General features: G+C 47.6%; 1 protein-coding gene across 1 annotated transcript in view; it reads right to left on the bottom strand.

Annotated features, from left to right (window-relative positions):
* Positions 1-4,606: 4,606 nt before the first annotated feature.
* The window catches only part of ARID4A (AT-rich interaction domain 4A), a 418,019-nt gene continuing 402,569 nt past the window's right edge, over positions 4,607-20,056 (bottom strand). The window contains 3 exon segments of the mRNA XM_086937984.1: positions 4,607-4,852; positions 11,008-11,028; positions 11,031-11,153. Of these exon segments, the coding sequence (XP_086794110.1) occupies positions 4,749-4,852; positions 11,008-11,028; positions 11,031-11,153 (248 nt within the window). The 3' untranslated portion in view covers positions 4,607-4,748.

Here is a 20,056-nt window from a genome sequence, read left to right as displayed (position 1 = left end):
TTGAGCTCCCACTCGTGGGATGCCGATGTCTGTCTGCTCAGCCAGTCTGCCTGAATGTTCTCCTTCCCTGGTAGGTGTATGGCTAGCAGGTCTATCTGTAGAGGGATGGCCCATCTCCATATCTCCTGTGCCAGTGTTGAAAGCGTTGTTGACTGTGTTCCACCCTGCTTGTTGATGTAGAACATCGCCGTGGTGTTGTCTGTCTGCAGTAACACCCTTTGCTTGTACAGTCTTGTCTGGAAGGCTTTCAGTGCAAGGAAGATTGTCTTCAATTCTAGGTAATTGATATGCTTTGTCGCATCTGCTGGCGTCCACAGTCCTCTCACTTTGAGCTCCTCCATGTGAGCGCCCCATCCCTTCAGGGATGCGTCTGTGGTGATGGTCACTGTCGGAGTTGGGGGTGTTAGAGGCTTTCCCCTTGTTAGGTTCTCCATGGTCCACCATGTCATCTCCCTTTGCACTGCGTGCGTCACCACCACAAGATCCTCCCAACTGCCTGACGCCTGTGACCACTGTTCCTGGAGCCATTCCTGCATGGGTCTCATGTGTAGCCGCACATTCGGCACCAGGTGGATGCATGATGCCATCATCCCCATGATCTTGCTCGCCGTCCTCGCTGTCCGAGCTTGCCCCTTCCCTCTTCGTCACCTGGCTCGGCGGCGAGACTCTCGGCGTCGAAGGTTTGGACGTCGAACTTGGTTTCGGGTCCTTGGACGTCGTCAAAGCTTTCGGGTCTTTCTCCCTCGACGCCGATCGGTCCCTTTCGGAGACGATCTTCGGCGCCTTCTGCTGCTCAACAGCCCGGCCCCTTTCGGAGGCGATCTTCGGAGCCTTCTGCTGTTCTACAGCTCTCGGCGCCAGGGACTCCTTCTCTGAGGATCCGCTGGGCCTGTGTGCGGTCGCGGACTGCAGATGTCGCTGCGTCGGCGCCTTCGGGGTCTGGCCCTCGTTCTTTCGAGACTCAGGGTCTCTCGTGCTCTTGTGGGACGTCGAGTCTCCTACCTTATCAGGCGTCTTCTTGGAATCGGTCTCTACGACCGTGTAGCTGTCGTGTTCGGCGGCAGCGTTGTCCTCTTCCTCTGAGGACATCCCCAGGTCGTACAGCGAAGGCGTCGGGGCTTTTCCTCCGAGGGTGGCGTGTGCTACCCTCTGGCTCTTCCTCACACGAAGGGTCTTCGCGGCGAAGACGGAGCAGGCGTTGCAGTCTTCGGTTCTGTGGTCCACCGGTAGGCAAAGGTTGCACACCGGGTGCTGATCTTTCTGCGCGTACTTGTGTCTGCAATTCGGGCAGAACTTGAACGGCGTGTTGTCCATCCTCGAGCGTTTCAGGCTTCCCTGACCGCGTGGACGTCGATGATCGTCGAAGTTCTCGACGTTCTCTCCTCCTTCTCTCTTCGCCAATGGTCTGCGAAGTCTTCCTTGGTCTTCTTCTTTTAATTTCTTCTCGAACTTCTCGCTTTGCAGTACTTTCTCCAAAAATGTCTGGAGCCCAACGGGAACGATCCAGACCCGACCGCGGAAAAAAGAATCTGAAGATGGCGCCCAGGGATGGGAGCTTCCGCAGGAAGCATGCCGACGTCACCGGAAATACACCCAAGGAAGGGTGACGCCGACGCCCACCTGGGCCACAAAAAAAAAAAAAAAAAAAGAGAGAGAAAAGACTACGAATCCGGACCCAACCACAAGACCGCGGAATATGCACAGCATAGTGAATCCAGAAAGATTCACGCTGCAAAACAGCTGTGTGGTCACTCTCTTCTCACAGAACGTGGAGTAAAAGTTTAAGATAGGGGATGCTGGAATTCATCTCTCACATCACTGCTTACAGAGTGGGTCTTTTTCAATTAGGTGATTTGGTTTCTGCCTGTGCACAATTTTTAGGGATGCTATATTACTGCTGTTTAAATGTTAGTGTGGAACCCTTCAAGACAGGGTAGGATTAAGCCTATACAAGGAGATGGACAGAGCACTGAAACTTTTCAGACACTCACCCCCAGTCACAGATCTGGGTTGAATGCATCATCGTTCTTTAGCTCACTTCCCAACCTCAGTTCAGACCCAGCTATATGCAAATCAGTCTTGACCATGTGCCTCATGGGAACAGTCCAGCCCGAACTGTTCTTCCCTGAACCGAAAACAAGCATCCTGGGACCGGTTTCGGTGTCTGTGACTGGGGGTGAGTATCTGAAAAGTTTCAGGCTGATGGTGTTCCCCCCCAAAACTGGTCCCAGGATGCTTGTTTTCGGTTCAGGTATAAGATGCCTGTGTTATTGTGCAGCATCCAAGGCTTAACCTGGCTAATCTCGTGTGGGGGGGGGGGGGGGGAATTCTGCTGTAGTCCTCTAGTGCTTTCTTCGGGGGAAAAAATGATAGTTCCCCAATCTCTTCAAAAGTTATTTGATTAAATGATGCATTGCAGAGGCAAAGTAGCATTACAAGGTGGAAGTTTTTTGGTGGAATGGAATTACTGTAATCTGCTAATGACGTTTTTTATTTCCACCGATTCATGGAAATTAAAATTCTGCGGTTAGCAAAAACTAAAGCATGTCAATCCCCATGTTAGTGTCAATCCACATTACGTTATCTAGGAAACTCGAAGATCCTTCTCATTAAGTTTTTCGATCCAGACATGAAAGACACTGAAAGAAAACACCTTGCTTCTATAGAACACAACTGATAAATAACACAAATGGCTTGGGAACCATGGAGTTACATTGGAGGAGTAAGGAATGATGGAAGTTGAGGTGCAAATCAGAGTTTACAAAAAATCTAAACGAATGTTCAAGTCTGTGATGAGGTTTCACAAAAGCACGGGTGGTGCCAATACACATTTGGGGGCATGCAAGAGTGCACATTATATTTCAGTGTGTCTGTTAATGCACTATTAAAATAGTTTCCTAATCAGAAACACCCATAACAAGATAACAGTTGTTAGAATTACAGCTTACGGTTTGCTAAGAGTATAAAAATGGTAAAGCAACAAACCAGAAATTAAATTGTTTTTAAATACGAACGAATTTACCTAAGATGGTTACAAATCAAGCCCACAAATGAAATAACCTGAAGTACCATGAAACGTTACACATTTTACATTAACATAGCTCAGATTTAAACTTTAATACTGCTGGGCTTAAGGAAAGACAAAGTAGATTTCACAAAAAACTTCTTTAATTTTCTGCAAAATGGAAGGAATCTGAATCACGAGTTCACAATGCGGCAAAACAAAATTTAATGGAACACATTGATTTTAGTAATGCTACTCATCACTAGAGTATTGCTCTGAAGTTCTGCTGTTGTGAACCATTACATCCTGATACAGTCCAGAGCATCTAAGCTGTTATTTTACAGCATACTAAACACCAAAAAAGGGTGAGCAAAAAAACATGACTGTACAAACATGAATAAAAAATTGATAAAAAAATCACTTTTATACATATCGTATATGCAAACTGTTTTAAATACATGGTTTTGGAATAATTATTTACAAATGTATCAGTCCATGGGACAATCCAGATAAAGCATACATAGTTGCTTTACTGTAGCATCTCAACTTCAGGAGATGTAAATTCATTCGGCAGTATAGCAAACAGAAACTGTGACAAAGCATCTTAAGGGCACCCCAATAAAATCGGTTCCTTGAAACAATTTGCATACTAGGACTGCCAAAGTTTGAAATAAGTCATAGTTTAATTCTCTTTGCTCTGTACTTTTGATAACCTGTAGAATAGAAAGACCCACTTCATACAGGTATGGCTACTGGTTAGAACCCCCTGCAAGGACTACAACTGAAGTTATGTTTCATTTGAAGAGTGAACTAACCTAGAATGCTCTTTTTTTCCATTTTATTATATTTTAAAAAATACATAAAAATACAACATCCAATGTCTGAATAAATATATTTAACAAGGAAGATAATACCTTATTTTACAAAAAAAGATCAGCTTTAGAAATCTTGTTAAATAACTTCATTGTTATATATTTTTATTTTTTGTCTTTGTAACAAAATAAAAACTCTTTAATTACATACAAAAAAGACAAAATATATTTGTCAAGGGATATGATAGTCCACTGAAAACTGATTCACTATTCCACTGTAAACATGAAAACATTAAAATATTTGCATAATCGTGTGCTCAAAAATCCTATAAAAAGTGGAAGACTTCTTGCAACTGTAGTTTTCAGTTAACTACACTTCCATTCACAATTTATTTTGTCCCATAGACAGCTTAAAAACTGGGCCCTCCGCTGAACACATACTTTGGCAGTTCCATATATAGCAAGTGCTTCCTACATAAAGGACTACGCATCGGGGCTAAAATACAGCTAGGTCAAAGTGCAGAAGTAACTACATTCCATTTGCTAGCATTCTGATGTTTGCTCAGCACACTTGCTGCTTTGAGACTTACATAACGACGCAACAACTTCATTCAGACATCTCTCACCTGCGATAAAAGTGCCCCTCTCATACTAATTCTCTCAGTTGACAAAAGCATCCTTGAAAACATGAAATAAAACATGAAGACAAAAGTGCCAAGCTGCCTACCAGATGTCTATTAGACAATCAGCTTCAACAGTAACAGAAAAGGTGGGAAAAGCTTTCAGTCCAGCAGTAGAAAAAGAATGGATATTCTTGGCATCGCCAAACCAATTGAGAGTGTTATGGTTGTTTTTGGAAATGGGAGCAACGGAGAAATGTCTCTTTTTGCATTCAGGGCAGCAGATTGCTGGAAAGGCATCATGAATGTTCATCACCTGCACTCAACTGTGACTGTGTTTTGTGGCGGAGAAGAGGATGATGGACTCATTCCAGTTTCTGAGGAAGCAGATGACATGGATGCACCAGGATGGGACACTGCAAAGAGAAAACCGGCAAACTTTAGATTAAATATTGAAAAGATAACCCTCCACAATAGAGTATCCACTTGCAATTTCTAGATGGCTGTTGGTCTTTCTGGAATTTCACTAGGCAGTGCCTCTAAAACAGCCGACAACATGCCGGTTGTGATCATCTAATATTGGGTGTTTTTGTTCTAGGTAGAATACAAAAAATTACAAAAATATCAGGACACCATTACAAAAACTCCCAACTAACAAGGGACCTTAAAAAAGGTACACTCTAAAATATTTTTACAAAGGAAACGTCAGGAATCTGAAATTAATTACTCCGGTATTAATCCCCAGAGATTAATAATGGACTAATGAATGGATCTGTGCCAATAACACAGAACCCTATTATGTATCAAACTATAGTTTGAACGTTATGAATACAAGTCCACAACTACCTCCAATGAAAGCATGGGAACATCGACATGCCATGAGTGCTTAGACTAACTATTGTTCATTTGCTTTACTTTTTCCAGAAAGTTACAGTCAGTAGAAACTTTAATATGCAGAGCTACATAATTTTTTTTTTAACATAGTTTTTATTGCAGAACCAAATCTTACATACATATTACGGTTATGGGCATTTCATCATTGCAGCAATTAAATGGAGAATTTGCTCGAGCGAATCATTTACACAGCCAATAAGCCCACAACCCGAAGGCCGGGCGGAGTCAGTTCAGTGTTCATTCTTCACAAGTTGCCCCCGATTTCTTGTATTCCGTATGTCAGGATATCAGCGGTCTGCTTTTGCATTTTCGCCCCTCCCCCTAATTTCCAACCCTCCCAGAATCCCCCCCCCCCCCCTCTTGTGCCTGCACCTATGCCTGGATTTCTAAATAGCGTATGTTCTGGTGTTTGCAAGGAGGAATGTATCATTCGCTAAGAGTGTGTACCCGGTGTGCTAGTGGGATCTTCCTTTTCGGAGTCGGTATATCCCCCCTCCTCCTCTCCCGTTCCATCGCGGAGCGCCTGTACTAGTGACTCCCATGCGGTCGCCCTTACTAGCGCCTTTTCGTCTGCAGTGCGTCTGGCTAGTTGATACCGCAGGGTGCTTTCGCTCGCCGCCCATTTCAGACATTCATTATACCACCGCTGATATGTGGGCTCCTGGATTTCCAGTTCCTAGTGATTTCTCGCTTTGATAGTATCAATCCCATGTCTATAAAATTACTCGTCCTATTCTTGGGTGTGTGTGAGGAAACCAGTGCAGTATTCCTACCGCTTTAGTGTATTGCAATTCCCTATCTGTAGCGTTATTCAATGCCTCCCCGATCTCCCGCCAGTAGTCCCTCAGTTGGGGGCAATCCCACAGCATGTGTCCCAAATCTGCCTCTACAGTATTGCATCTAGGGCAAGCAGCTTTCTCAACTCCAAAGTATTTCCTTAGTTTCCCTGGGGTGAGGTACGCCCTATGGGGGATGTAGAAGTGTATCAACTGGAATCTGGCGTTTCTCGTGCTCTTTCTCGCTCGCCGTAGTAATTGTGCCCAGGTGGTGTTGGGGATCTCCATCTGGAGATCCAGTTCCCATTTAGCTTTCAAGGCGGTGAGTGGTTGCAGGGTTTCTCGCAACATCCGAGAATAAAGGCAGGTCACTGCCTTCTAAGTACCGTCTGCCATCATTGTGTACTGACCGGCCATAGAAGTGGCGGGTTCCTGCAACCCCTCCCCCCAGTGCTCTTGCATGGCTCCGGTCACAGCAGCATGCATCAGGTAGTCCCCTCTAGGCAAATCGAATCATTCCTGCAGGGTCTGGAACGGGAGTAATACCCCGTCCTCGTATAGGTCGCCCAGCATCTGTAAACCTGCATCTTCCCACCCCTGCAGTCTCGACCAGTCTCCGCCGTGAGGGAGTGCCGTCACCATCCCCAGCGGGATCTCCGGTGCGTACATTCGTCGAACCCCCGCTCTCCGGCGCGCTCGGTTCCAGCAGTCTAAACGTCTGCTCCTCCATGGATAGGTCTCCGACGAGGAGCCTTTGATGGAGGGTAATATACGTAAGCACATGTCGTGGGGTGCCCTCGTCTCTGCCCGGTTCCGGACCTCGGTAAACCTTCGCCGTCTCTTGTGTGAAGGTCTGTAATTGAGCCGCCAGGTAGTAGCACTCAAAGTCAGGCGCTGCCATGCCCCCTTCATCCTTGGGCCGTAGTAAGGTGTCAAGCGCTATCCTGCGTCTACCTGCACCCCATAGAAATGCTATCACCAGTGATCTTAACCGTCGGAAGATGGAGCTCGGTATCCACACCGGTAATGTGCAGAAGTAGTAGAGCAGCCGCAGAAGCGCTATCATCTTTCGTAGGGAGATACGGCCCGTCACCGAAAGCGGAAGAGTGGCCCAAAAGGCCATGCTTCCCTTCAATGCATTAATGCAGCGGACCACATTGCCATCCAGCATGTCTGCTGCCGAGTGGTATATATATACACCTAAATACTGTAAACAGCTAGGCTCCCACTTGAGTGTCCGGAGGTTGGCAGGTTGCGCCTCCCATCTTCGCAGCGGAAATAAACAGGATTTGGTCCAGTTAACCTTCAGGCCCGACAGTCTCCCGAAAATTCAGAGGAGCCGCTTTGCTCCCTCCAATTCCTCTTCCGCATTCGCTAAAAACAACAAAAGGTCGTCCGCGTAAAACGAGATGGCTTGTGGCCTACCTCTATAAACGAGGCCCTTGTAGTATCGCCCCGCCCGAGCCTCTGCCGCAAAGGGTTCCTATGCAGAGCTACATCATGCTTGTCTTAGTCACTAGGTGCGCACATATTTACTCTTATAACAGTATTGAAGTCCTTCTTTAACAATGTAGTCGATTAGACTGGAGGTTTCAGATGTATACCAAATAACAGACTTCACATTCAAGAACAAAGCATTTTCTGATACATTGAGCCTCCTGGCTTACAATTAGTTGGGGTAAAGGAGTTTTGGAGTTGCTAAATTACAAACACCAAGCTCAACAAAGCCAAGATTTCCCTGGGGAACAAAGAATGGTCAGAATTGCTCCTCGACCCAATGCAAAAGTAAATGTAGCCTAAAGTCAGAGCAAAATTTATGATGTGCACTTTAGTATTCCTACTAAAGTAATGGTAGCAAAGGGCAAAAAATTCTACTTCAGATAGTATTAAAGAATGAAATCACTAGAAGGGCAGTCAAAGTACTGCCCCGTGCTTCGCAAAGCATCAAATGAAGATTATTTTAAGCATTAACTCTTTGCTTCCAATAACAGCCTGCAAACTAAGGATGGCCAAAATTCCAAAATCCGACCTAACATAGCTGAGTGGGCAGTGCTGGCCTAGAGACCTGCAGGTCAAATATTTTAATCACGCATTGACACTGAATTTCAGGGCCAATAAAATGAAAGTCATGAAATCTGATGTTATAACACAATATCAAATACCGTAATTTAATGCACTTGGTGGTGCTGAGATAAATAAACAGACACCTGTACTATAGGCTTGGTGTTTGGGTGTGCAAGGAGTGCATACCCTACAACCCCTCCCCACCACCATTCTTTTTTTTTTTTTTAAGTGTTCTAGAGGAAGGTTTTGTTGGATGGGCACAGGAAGCACCCATGGCTGCAGGGGTGTTTACTTATGCAAACCTAGTTCTGTGAGGTTTAATGGATGCATTTTTTGACAGACTATTTTCTAAATTATACCAAAAACCTACAAACATACTTTCAATATTCCACTTTAGAATACAAACTATCACCCGATTTAAAATAAACTAGGTTAGGTTTACCATCTGACCCCACCCGTGATCTCCACCCCCACAGGCCCTTCCCTCTTTCACAACGTCTGATGGATTACTGGATCGGGACATAGGTTACTCTTTTGCAACATGTCACTACACCGCTTCCTAAAACTCCTCCGCCCCACCACATGCCAATTTCATATGTAAGAATGTAGCGTCCTGCTTCATCCATTTATGGCATCCCGATGGCCGGTTGGGACACATTTTATACAGTCTTACCAGCGTTGTATATGTTCGATGTAGGAAGTGGCTGAGCTGAAATCTAAAGTTACTGGAAACCCCTTAAACCTGTGTGCAAGTTTATTCCCATTCTGTATCAGTTGGTGGTGCCTGCAGGACCATATCCCTTGTTGTACAGACCCTATCCTGTTTCAACGTCATTCGCAATACTAGACCTCTCCCCCACCCGCCTTTCAATAGGAAATACAGGGTCTCTGTAGTTGGTGGTTTATCAGGGAAGCCACTCCATATTTCCCTGAAGATACGGGTTGGTTTCGGAAAATGTAGGAATTGTCTGTCCAGAACACCGAACACCTCCTTAGCATCTTCGAATGTCAGGAATCAGACCCCTTGATATAGAAACATCCCCCCTGTCATGCAGCGACCTTCCTCAGGCCATTAGCGACATTACTTCTCGGAACAGCAGCAGTCAATCAATAGTTAACCACATGGCTGCTGGGCGTTTTCCCCCCCTGTGCTGGGAAACTCTTGATGCCATTTATTCATGACGAGCTCAGCTCGTCATCAGCACACGACACCCGTGGGTGATGACGAGCTGAGCTCGTCATCAGCATCGAAAGGGTTAAGGATCTGCTGCATGTGGGACAGCACAGCACCCAGTAAACTGTTCTCTCCCACACCCCAGCCACATGCTTAACCTCCTCTGGGGTGTCAGTCTGATGTTTTGTAAACCTTCCACAATCCCTCCCAGGAGTTGCAGATCCCAAATCTGTTCATCACTATTTCGGAGCATGTTGCAGCTGCCGGCGAGATAGTAAAGTTCAAGGTCCGGTAGTCCCTTGTCTAGTTTCAGCACTTCTATTTATGCCTTCCCACCCACACCAAGGAGACCAGGAGTGTATCCAGTTCTCGGAAAACCTCACATGGCACAAGATATAAAATGTTCTGCAAAGCACAGAACCAGTGGAACAGTGGAACCATTTTCGCAAGAGCCACTCTACCTATGGTAGATGGTGGAAGAGAGTTCCTGTACTCTATCGAAGCTCTGAGGCACAGCGAGATCCTGCAGATATTCAGCTGGTAGTGCAGGGTTGCAGATTAAGTCACACAAATACCCAGGTAATGGAAGAACCTTTGCTCCAACAGGATACCAACATCTGGTAAGGCATCTGGAATTCTCCACCCAGTAGGGATATGAGAACAGGACTGTTAACTGCTTGCTCACCCTAGGGCCAAAGCAGAGCGAGTCTCTAGTTCCAGAAAGAGCACCGAGTAGCCTCCTTGGTCAAATACAACAAAGTGTTGTCGCTGTACATGGAGACGATGTGGAGAGCATTACCAACCCTCACCCCCCAGGCTTGCATCGCTTGACGGAGTCGGATGGCTCCATGGCAAAAGAAGACTGGTGACAGAACAGGGCAACTTTGTTGCATGCCCCTTTCTATATTCCATCGGCATAAAAGCCTACCTCCTGAGCGCACTGTAGCGGTAAGCCCTCATAAAGGAGCCCTAACCATTTCGGGAATGAGGCTCCAAAGCCCATCTTGATCAGAACCGTAATCATGTTGTTCTAACCTAAGGAGTCGAATTCCTTTTTAGCATCTGGGGACATCAGGGCCCCCTCAAGCACCATGGCCTTCATGGACGTGAGAACATGGTGGAATCGCCAGAGGTTCATCATGGCGTTTAGACCATGAATCGTGCACAAATACACCCCCCCCCCCCCCCCCCCCCACCACCTACTGGACAATAACCTGTAGCCAGCACATTTGTGTCCAGATTGAGCTTTGACATGGGCTTATGGAGGTCCTCAGCGTCCTTCTCAAGCTTGGGGACCAGGTCAACAACTGATTCATGCATGGCTAGTGTAGTGTTTAAGTTTATCAAGGTTGATCTGTCTCATCTTAGGAGTTCAAAAACATTATTGGAATGAGCCAAGACCTGCAGCGTAAAAGGTTGTCAAAACCCTACTCAAGGCCAGCATGTGGTCACTGCCCTAGCGAACATGAGCTAGATAATACATTAATGAATGCAGTGCAGCACAACAAGCTAACAGTAGAACATGCTAGTAGAAAAAGGTTTTTTATACCCATGATACAATTTTAGTGATCAAGACACAAAATTCATTCATTTAGCACTCTCATGGCATTTTTGGAATTCAATAAAAAAAAAAAAAATGGGGTGGATATAATAATTAAGCTACCTTCTCGGTCCTTCTTTTTAATCGCTTCCTTCGTCGGTCTATGGATGCAACTTCTGATTTCAATGAAAGGTAATATTTACGAATTTCCTGAAGTTTGTCTTGTAAAAAGGCTATACGTTCGGAACTAGTCATATTGTCCAGTTCCTCTGGGGAGAGAGAGAAAGAAAATAAATTAAGTTAATTTCACATCCCCTATATGTTGAAAAAATCTTTATCTTCAATCTTCATAACCCCCTATGTAGAATCCAGTGTTTTAAATCACTCAGCAACAAATGTGTGCTCTATAATGTTTTTTATTTTGACAATACAGTTTACCTTTTCTTAAAATGATGATCCTTGCATTAGAAACCACATATCCATAAAAAAAAATCAGATCATTCATTAATCACACAACTTTTCGTCTCCCAAGTAGGTTGGTGTCCTGGTTTTGCAATCAGTGCAAAACGGTGTTCAGTCAAGAAGACTTAAGCTCCCATACCCACTTTACAAGTGCCACAGACAGCCAATAGCATTTTGCCACTATATTTATTCAATTCAAAATCTTTATTACGTTTGTAAAGGAGAACTGGGCAGCACTAATATTTAGTGTGTCCCATTTTACTGTCAGAAAATAAACTGATATACAGTCATCATCATTTTTTAAAAATATTTTCTTGCTGGATATTAACCATTCAAAGCATTACTCAATTCCAAATTTGAACATTGTGCATATGGGAAACGCATGCTCAGCTTAAAGATCAGATTACATTAAGGATTTTGAAGGATGAGGGGAAGGTTTGGAGTCAAGCCATTTTTGTATGAGGGGGTGAAGCTTGGATACAAGTGTACATGGGGTACAGTACACAGGATGCCATTCCTTCCTCAGAATCAAACATAGTTGTGCTTTTTAACGCTGCAAGACATCTGTGGTAAGTTTCTGTTACACATGTCTATTTGTATTTGCTGGCCACACAAAGGTGCTACGATTTAATGATTTTTCTGCAGACACAAATGTCATGATTCAATGGTTGATAAAGTATAAATTACTCACCTTCGGTAACGATATATCTATAAGAAACATTAGTAGTGATAGATTCCTTACCTTAGAATTACTCCCAGGCTTCAGACTGGATTCGGAAAGTTTTCGCCAGCAGTACCCCTGCAGGCGTGGTCGTGCGGCTCCGCGTCCGTCATTGGCACCGGAATGACTGGAGCTACTTACACGCACGTTGACGTCAGTTCTGTACACGACTTTCCACACCAGGAATGCAGAGCTATGCAAGAAACTGAACACTGTTGCCATGAAACTAGGGCCCTGAAAGGGATGACCTTAACCCTACAAATCAGTTCGCCGAACGGGGAGGATGGGTGGGGCGTTAAGGAATCTATCACTACTAATGCTTCTTACAGATATATCGTTACCGAAGGGAAGTAACTTGTGCATCTGAAAGAAACACGTAGTGATAGATTCCTTACCTTAGAATAGATAACCCAGCAATAGCAACTCCGGTGGTGGGTCTGCGAACCAAAATCACACCAGAAAGTCCTGGAGAACAGAACGACCAAAGGTGCAGTCTCTCCGGACTTGGCTGTCCAGGCAGTAATGCTTGGTAAACGTGTGTCATGCAAGGGGACTCCCCGTCCCAAAGCAATAGTGGCTGCTGTCGCCCTGGTAGAATGGGCGAGTAGCCCCAGCGGAGGCTCCTTTTTAGCCAAAGAATAGCTAGCCTTATGCACAGAACGACCCATCGAGAGAAGGTCAGCTTGTGCACAGCCTGACCTTTCTTGGCACCCACGTAGTCGACAAAGAGCTGGTCATCCACCCGGAACTTTTGTGTGCGGTTGAAGTAAAATCAGAGAAAACATTTGGGTCCAGACGGTGGAGCCTCTCTTCCTCTTTTGAGGGATGCGGAGGCAGAAAGAAGGTGGGCAAAGTGATGGTCTGCCAGATGTGAAAGGCAGTGACAACCTTTGGCAGAAAAGATGAACGAGTCCTTAGAACAACGTTGTCCAGATGGACAGAGAGGAAAAGGAGGTTTAGAATAAAGAGCCTGGAGCTTACTCACTCTTCTGGCAGAAGTGATGGCAACCAGGAATGAATATGCTACTTACCAGTATGCATCTGTTCTTGGCATGTAGGGCTGCTAACATTCATATCTTTGCATTAGATCGCCACCTAGTGTTGGGTCCGGATGATCGCACATTGTTGTCCTGGAAGAGTCTTCGAAGTATCCTGAGATGGGTGGCTCCTCCCCTGGACTACAGTGCGCATGGGCATCGGCTCCATCCCCAGATTGTTTTTAGCCATTGTGGCAGAGGATGGAGTGGCAAGTGTAAAGGATGTCCATGCTAATGATTGAATACAATAGTATATCTGCAGCTGCGACAGGCACCGGGGAGGAGGGTGGGCGATATGAATGTTAGCAGCCCTACATGCCAAGAACAGATGCATACTGGTAAGTAGCATATTCAGTTCGAGGCATGTGGGCTGCTAAATTCATATCTTTGCATAGAATACATAGCAGTCCCTCCATCAGCGGCGGTTGCCCGTGCCAGCTGCAGAAACCTGAAAAAGTGTTTTGAGAACAGCCTGCCCTACAGCCGCTTGCTGTTTGGAATGTACATCAACACAGTAGTGTTTTGTAAAGGTATGTGGTGTAACCCACGTGGCTGCTCTGCAAATATCCTCTAGAGGAATGTTTCCCAGGAAAGCCATGGATGCCCCCAACTTGCGTGTGGAGTGTGCCTTTGGGGGTATTGTTAAAGTGCGCTTGGCTTTATGATAACAGATTTGGATGCACTTAACAATCCATCTGGCTATTCCTGCTTTGGAAATTGGGTTGCCTTTGTGTTGTGGTGAGAAGGCAACAAAGAGTTGTTTTGTCTTCCTAAAGTGTTGTGTCCTGTCTATGTAGTACATCAATGCCCTCCGTACGTCCAAGGTATGGAGCATCCTTTCCGCCACTGTTTGTGGGTTCTGGAAGAATGCAGGCAAATCGATAGTTTGGTTGAGATGAAAATGTGACACCACCTTTGGAAGGAATTTGGGGTTAGTACGTAGTACCACCCTATTTGGATGAATCTGGATGAAAGGCTCTTGTATCGTGAGTGCTTGCAACTCACTTACGCGTCTTAGTGACGTAATGGCAATTAGGAAAGCAACTTTCCACGTTAGGAATTGCAGTTCGCACGAGTGCATTGGCTCAAACGGTGGTCCCATCAGCCTGGTGAGGACCACATTGAGGTTCCACACGGGAGCTGGCGGTGTTCTTGGGGGAATGACTCGTTTCAGTCCTTCAAGAAACGCTTTAATGGCAGGCACCCTGAAGACTGAGAGATGCTGCCTATTTTGAAGGTAAGCTGCGATGGCGGATAGATGTATCCGAATAGAAGTGTACGCTAGTTTGCACTTGTAAAGGTGTAACAGATAGCAAATGATGTTAGGGATAGATGCATCTAGCGGGTTTATGTCATTGTTTGCACAGTAAATGACAAAACGCTTCCATTTTGCGGCATAGCATGCTCTGGTTGACGGCTTCCTCGCCTCCTTGATGATGTTCATGCATTCAGGAGGTAGGTTCAGGTATCCAAACTCTAAGACTTCAGGAGCCAGATCGCTAGGTTGAGCTGTTGCGGATCTGGATGCTGAATTTCTCCATGGTTCTGCGTCAGAAGTCTGGGCGTGAGGCGCAGTCTTTGATGCGGGACCACTGAGAGCTCGAGGAACGTGGTGTACCATGCCTGGCGCGCCCACGTTGGAGCAACTAGGATGAGTGTCATGGAGTGTTGCCGTAGTTTCCTCGCCACCAGTGGTATCAGCGGTGTCGGGGGAAAAGCGTAAGCAAATTTGCCTGACCAGTTCATCCATATCGCATTGCCCTGCGATTGGGGGTGTGGGAACCTGGCGGCGAAGCTTTGGCATTTTGCGTTCTCCCTTGTGGCGAACAGGTCTATGTCTGGACGCCCCCACCTTTGGAAGTACGGCTGGAGTACCGATGGATGTATCTCCCACTCGTGCATTTGATGACTGTATCTGCTGAGCAGATCCGCCATCTGATTGTCCTTCCCCGGGAGGTGTTCTGCCATGAGGAAGATGTTCCTCTGAATGGCCCACTTCCACATGCTCTGAGCCAGGTGAGACAGCTGTGGTGAGTGGGTGCCCCCCTGTTTTTGGATGTAGTACATCGCGGTCATGTTGTCCGTCCGGACTAACACCACCTTGTTGCACAGATGTACAATGAAGGACTTGAGCGCCATGAAGATCGCCATCAGTTCTAGATAGTTGATGTGCATCTTCTGTTGCTGCGTCGTCCATAGTCCCTGCACTGTGTAAGTTAGCAGGTGTGCTCCCCATCCCTGGAGAGATGCGTCCGTTGTCAGGATAACCTGTGGCACTGGCTCCTGGAACAGTCGGCCCTTGCAAAGGTTGTGTGGAGTCCACCAATGCAGAGAGTTGTATGCCCGACTGGTAACCAACACTAGGTCTGTTAATTGTCCCTGAGCCTGTGTCCACTGATTTGCTAAGCACTCCTGGAGCGGGCGCATATGCAACCGTGCGTGAGGGACTATGAAGATGCAGGAGGCCATCATGCCTATCAACTGCATGAACACTCTTGCTGGAAGTGAGTGTCCCGGTCTGAACTTCTGGATTAAAGACTGTATGCCGTCTATCCTGACCTGGTTTGGTTGTGCCGAGGCCGTCAGGGTATTGATTGTCGCACCCAGAAACTGCCGGACGTGTGCCGGCTGAAGGTGTGACTTCGGGTAATTCAACGAGAAACCCAGGTCGTGAAGGAGGTGAATGGTAGTCGACATGTCCGCGGCGCACTGCTGTTCCGATCTGGCTTGAACGAGCCAGTCGTCGAGGTAGGGGTAGACATGGATGTTCTGCCTCCTGAGGTGCGCTGCTACAGTCGCCAGACACTTGGTAAAGACCCTTGGGGCAGTTGTGACTCCGAAGGGTAGGACTTTGAACTGATAATGCGTGCCCTGGATAGTGAACCTGAGGTACTTCCTGTGGGACGGATGTAACGGAATGTGGAAATAAGCATCCTTGAGATCTAAGGTTGCTAAGAAGTCTCCTTTGTTTAACATAGGAAGAATCTGTTGCAGTGTAAGCATGTGGAAATGCTCTGACAGTATGTACAGATTGAGGGGACGGAGATCCAGAATTGGCCGTAGAGATCCATCCTTCTTTGGAATGAGGAAGTACAGGGAATAAACCCCTGTGCCTTCTTCCCCCACTGGCACGAGCTCGATTGCCCCTTTTTGCAGCATTACCAACACTTCTTGCTGCAATAAGTGCAAGTGCTCTGCGGACATAGGTCTTTGCCTTGGTGGAATGTTGGGTGGAGTGGACTTTAACTCTAGACAATAACCGTACTGGATAAGCTGTCGCACCCACCTGTCTGTGGTGATGTTGGTCCAGACGGGCAGGAACTGCTGTATTCTCCCCCCGACAGGTGTTAAATGGTCGGGGGGCAGTGACAGAGAGTCACTGGTTGCTTGGGGCAGAGGAGCGTGAATTGTTGCCTCCTTTGCCACGTCCTTTGTTGCTGTTTCCCCTGTAGCCCCTCTTGTTTTGTTTGGGGTACGAGGACTGTGCTCCACCTCTAGGGAACTGCGACTGTTGACCCATCTGTCCTCTGGTGACTCCACGGGCACCTGAGCGACGAAAATTATTGCCCCGAAACTGCTGAGATTGTAGGGCCCCCATCGATTTAGCAGTTTCAGTGTCCTTTTTAATCTTTTCCAGGGTGGTGTCAACATCTGGACCAAACAGTCTATCCGGATTGACTGGTTGATTAAGTATGGTTGTTTGAATGTCAGGTTTGAACCCCGATATGCGGAGCCAAGCCTGTCTTCTGAGCATGACACTGGTGTTAACGGCCCTAGCGGCTGTGTCCGCGACATCAAGTGCGCACTTTATGGCCGCGTTGGAGATCAGTTGTCCCTCTTGTATAAGCATTTTGGTGCCCTCTTGAAACTGCGGAGGCAGGTGTTCTACAATCTGCTCTAGTGTGTCGTAATGTGAACGATCATAACGTGCCAGTAGTGCCTGTGTATTTGCAATACGCCAGAAATTGGCAGCCTGTGCAGCCACTCTTTTGCCTCCTGCCTCTAGCACTTTGGACTCCTTATCCGGGGGAGGAGCTTCACCCGTTGTTTGGGAGTTGGCCCTCTTGCGTGCGTTTGCTACCACCAAGGAGTCAAGCGGCAACTGTCCTCGAATGTATGCAGGGTCTGCAGGCGCTGGTCTGTACTTTTTTTCAATACGTGGGTTGACCACCCTCGCCCTGGTAGGCTCTTTAAAGATGTCCGCAGCGTGCTTGAGGACCCCTTTGAGCATAGGCAGTGTCTTTACATTTCTTTCCGAAACTGAAAATGTGTCGAATAGAAAGTCTTCCTCAACTGGGTCAGCATGCATGTCCACATCATGATTAGCAGCTGCCCTCTCAATTAGTGCATGAAAACCTGCAGAATCCTCCGTAGGGGATGCACGTGTACTGAAGGACTGTGGCTCTTGCCCCACATCTTGGTTGCCTTGGTCCCCAATGCCATAATAAGAATCTGGCTGTGCATCAGGTTCATTTACTGGGAATGTGTATTGTTCATCTTCACCATAGTCCCCACTGTCAGAGTGGTCTGGAGACGGTGTTGGGCTCCTTCCCTGAGGAGGTAGAATAGGTTCCATGAGGACAGGGGCGTCCTGTGGAAACTTCTTCTTCTTTAGAGGAATGACGTAGGATTCCACCGGCTGCGAAGTGATCTTTCTCTTGTAAAGGGTCAACTTCCCCGTGTCCGCATCTATAAAACACTCCGAATCCTCTTCGGGGTCGATCACTTGACCTGAAGATGTCCCCGCCGTAGAAGAATCCGACTTCTTTGGCGTCGATTTAGAGGAAAAAGCCTTTGGCACCACCTTTGGCGGTAGAAGGAAGAGGAGCTTGCTTGCCGGCTTGTCCGGGACATCTGCCGCCTTCTGCGTCGATGGCGTTGGCGTCGACGAGGAAAGAACCTTGTCCTTAATTCTTTGTAGCGAAGCAGCCACGAGAGATGCGTCGGTGACCGATGACTTTGGCACCGACGGGGTGGCCTTGCCCTCGGATGCGACGTTCCGGAGGTCTTTTAGAGGGATGGACGGCGCCGACCCCGAGTCCTTGGAGCGATGCGCAGATGTCCCCGTTGGAGCCGGTGCTGTGTCGGTTGCTTTAGCAGGCTTCGCCGGCGCCGGCGCGCTTGTCTTGTGCGTGCCACTTTTCTTAGAGGATCTCTCCTCTGGCGCCGATTTCGACCCTGTGGAATCGCCGTGTTTCTTCGACTTCTGCGGACCGGAGGTCGACGGAGTCGATGAGGCCGTCGTCTTACTTGTTTTCGCCGTTGCGACCGCCATCTTAGGGACGTTCGAGTCCTTCACTTTCGGTTTCGGTTTCGGGTCGGCCATTTTAGGTGTAGTCGAGACCGTTGCTTTCAGTTTCGGTTTCGAAACCCTAGGCGCAGCAAGTATGTCCGTGGCCGGGCCGACAGGCGGGGCCGTGGCTTGCGCTACAGGGTCTTGGGTAAGGCCGACAGGCGATCCCGCGACCCCCTCGTGATGTTCTTCAACTTCGGGGCATAGCTCGTCCTCTGAGCTATCTTCCTCGGCCCCATAAACCATGGCGTCGTCCCCTACCTCGTCGACGTATTCAAGGCCCTGACCCACGACTCCGTCGTCGTCACATTCCGGATCGGCCTCGACCTCCGTCTCAGGCGGGGAGATTTGAAGATGATGGCTCTGGTCCTCTTCTTCTTGGTCGCCGAAGATGTTATCTGGATCCGGGGCCGCTTGCTTGGCCACAAGGCGCACCGCGCGCCGAATCGTGAGAGTCTTCTTCGACCTGAACTTCGCACAGGCCCGGCAACTTCCTTCGTCATGGTCTGGCGAAAGGCACTTATTACATACCGGGTGTACGTCTATATGTGGGTATTTGGACCCACAGAGCGGACAGAGTTTAAACGGACTCCGCTCCATGTTGGGAACTTAGTGTCGAGTCGCGATGAGAAGGCCTCGATGTCCGAAGAGTTGTAAGAAACTCCGGTGATTCCGGCTCCGGGAGACGGAAGAAACTCGAGACCGTACGCAAACAATACCGACGTGAAGAACCCAAAGCCTTTTGGCCGTGAAAAATGATGTTTATTCGGTTCCGACGGAGAGACGTCGAGACCGCATCCGAACCCAATGGCGGAAAAAAACAATCTGGGGATGGAGCCGATGCCCATGCGCACTGTAGTCCAGGGGAGGAGCCACCCATCTCAGGATACTTCGAAGACTCTTCCAGGACAACAATGTGCGATCATCCGGACCCAACACTAGGTGGCGATCTAATGCAAAGATATGAATTTAGCAGCCCACATGCCTCGAACATCAGTCTTTAAAGTAAGAAGACGAACAGGACAGTTGTGAAGTGGCTCAAAGGGAGCGCACATCAGCTAGGTCAGAACCAGGTTCAAGTCCCACTGAGGATCGATCGCCATATTGAGTAGCTAGGGATATCATACTCTTCAAGCCCACTCCGGAGCCACAGAAATGACTTGGGCAGGTCGCGCTTGATCTTCTTCAGCCCTCTAGGTAGAAGTTGTATAGGGGGAAAGGCGTATAGTAGACCGCAACTCCACTCGCTACGAAAAGCGTCGTCTAGTGAGTGCCGCCTTGGAAATTCCAACACGCAGAACTGATGACATTTTGCGTTCTCTTCGGTGGCGAAAAGATCTAACCAAGGCTCTCCCCACTGCTGAAAGAGACCTTGCTTCACGTCTGAGTTAAGACACCATTCGTGATCCATCATGCACCGGTGGCCGAGTTCGTCCGCCCTGGCGTTCAGAGAACCACCAGGGAAATGCCCTGATGTTCCAGCCATGTCCAGAGGCGCAGGGCCTCCTGACATAGGGTCCACGACCCCAACCCGCCCTGTTTGTTGCAGTACCACATGGCGGTGGTGTTGTCCGTGAACACCTGCACTACCCTCCCCACGACAGAGGGAAGGAATGCCTTTAGTGCAAGTCCTATCACCCGAAGCTCCAGAAGGTTGAC

Source organism: Lissotriton vulgaris, chromosome 9 (assembly GCF_964263255.1).
Source record: "Lissotriton vulgaris chromosome 9, aLisVul1.2, whole genome shotgun sequence".
Lineage (NCBI taxonomy): Eukaryota > Metazoa > Chordata > Amphibia > Caudata > Salamandridae > Lissotriton > Lissotriton vulgaris.
This window is presented reverse-complemented; position numbering and strand designations above follow the sequence as displayed.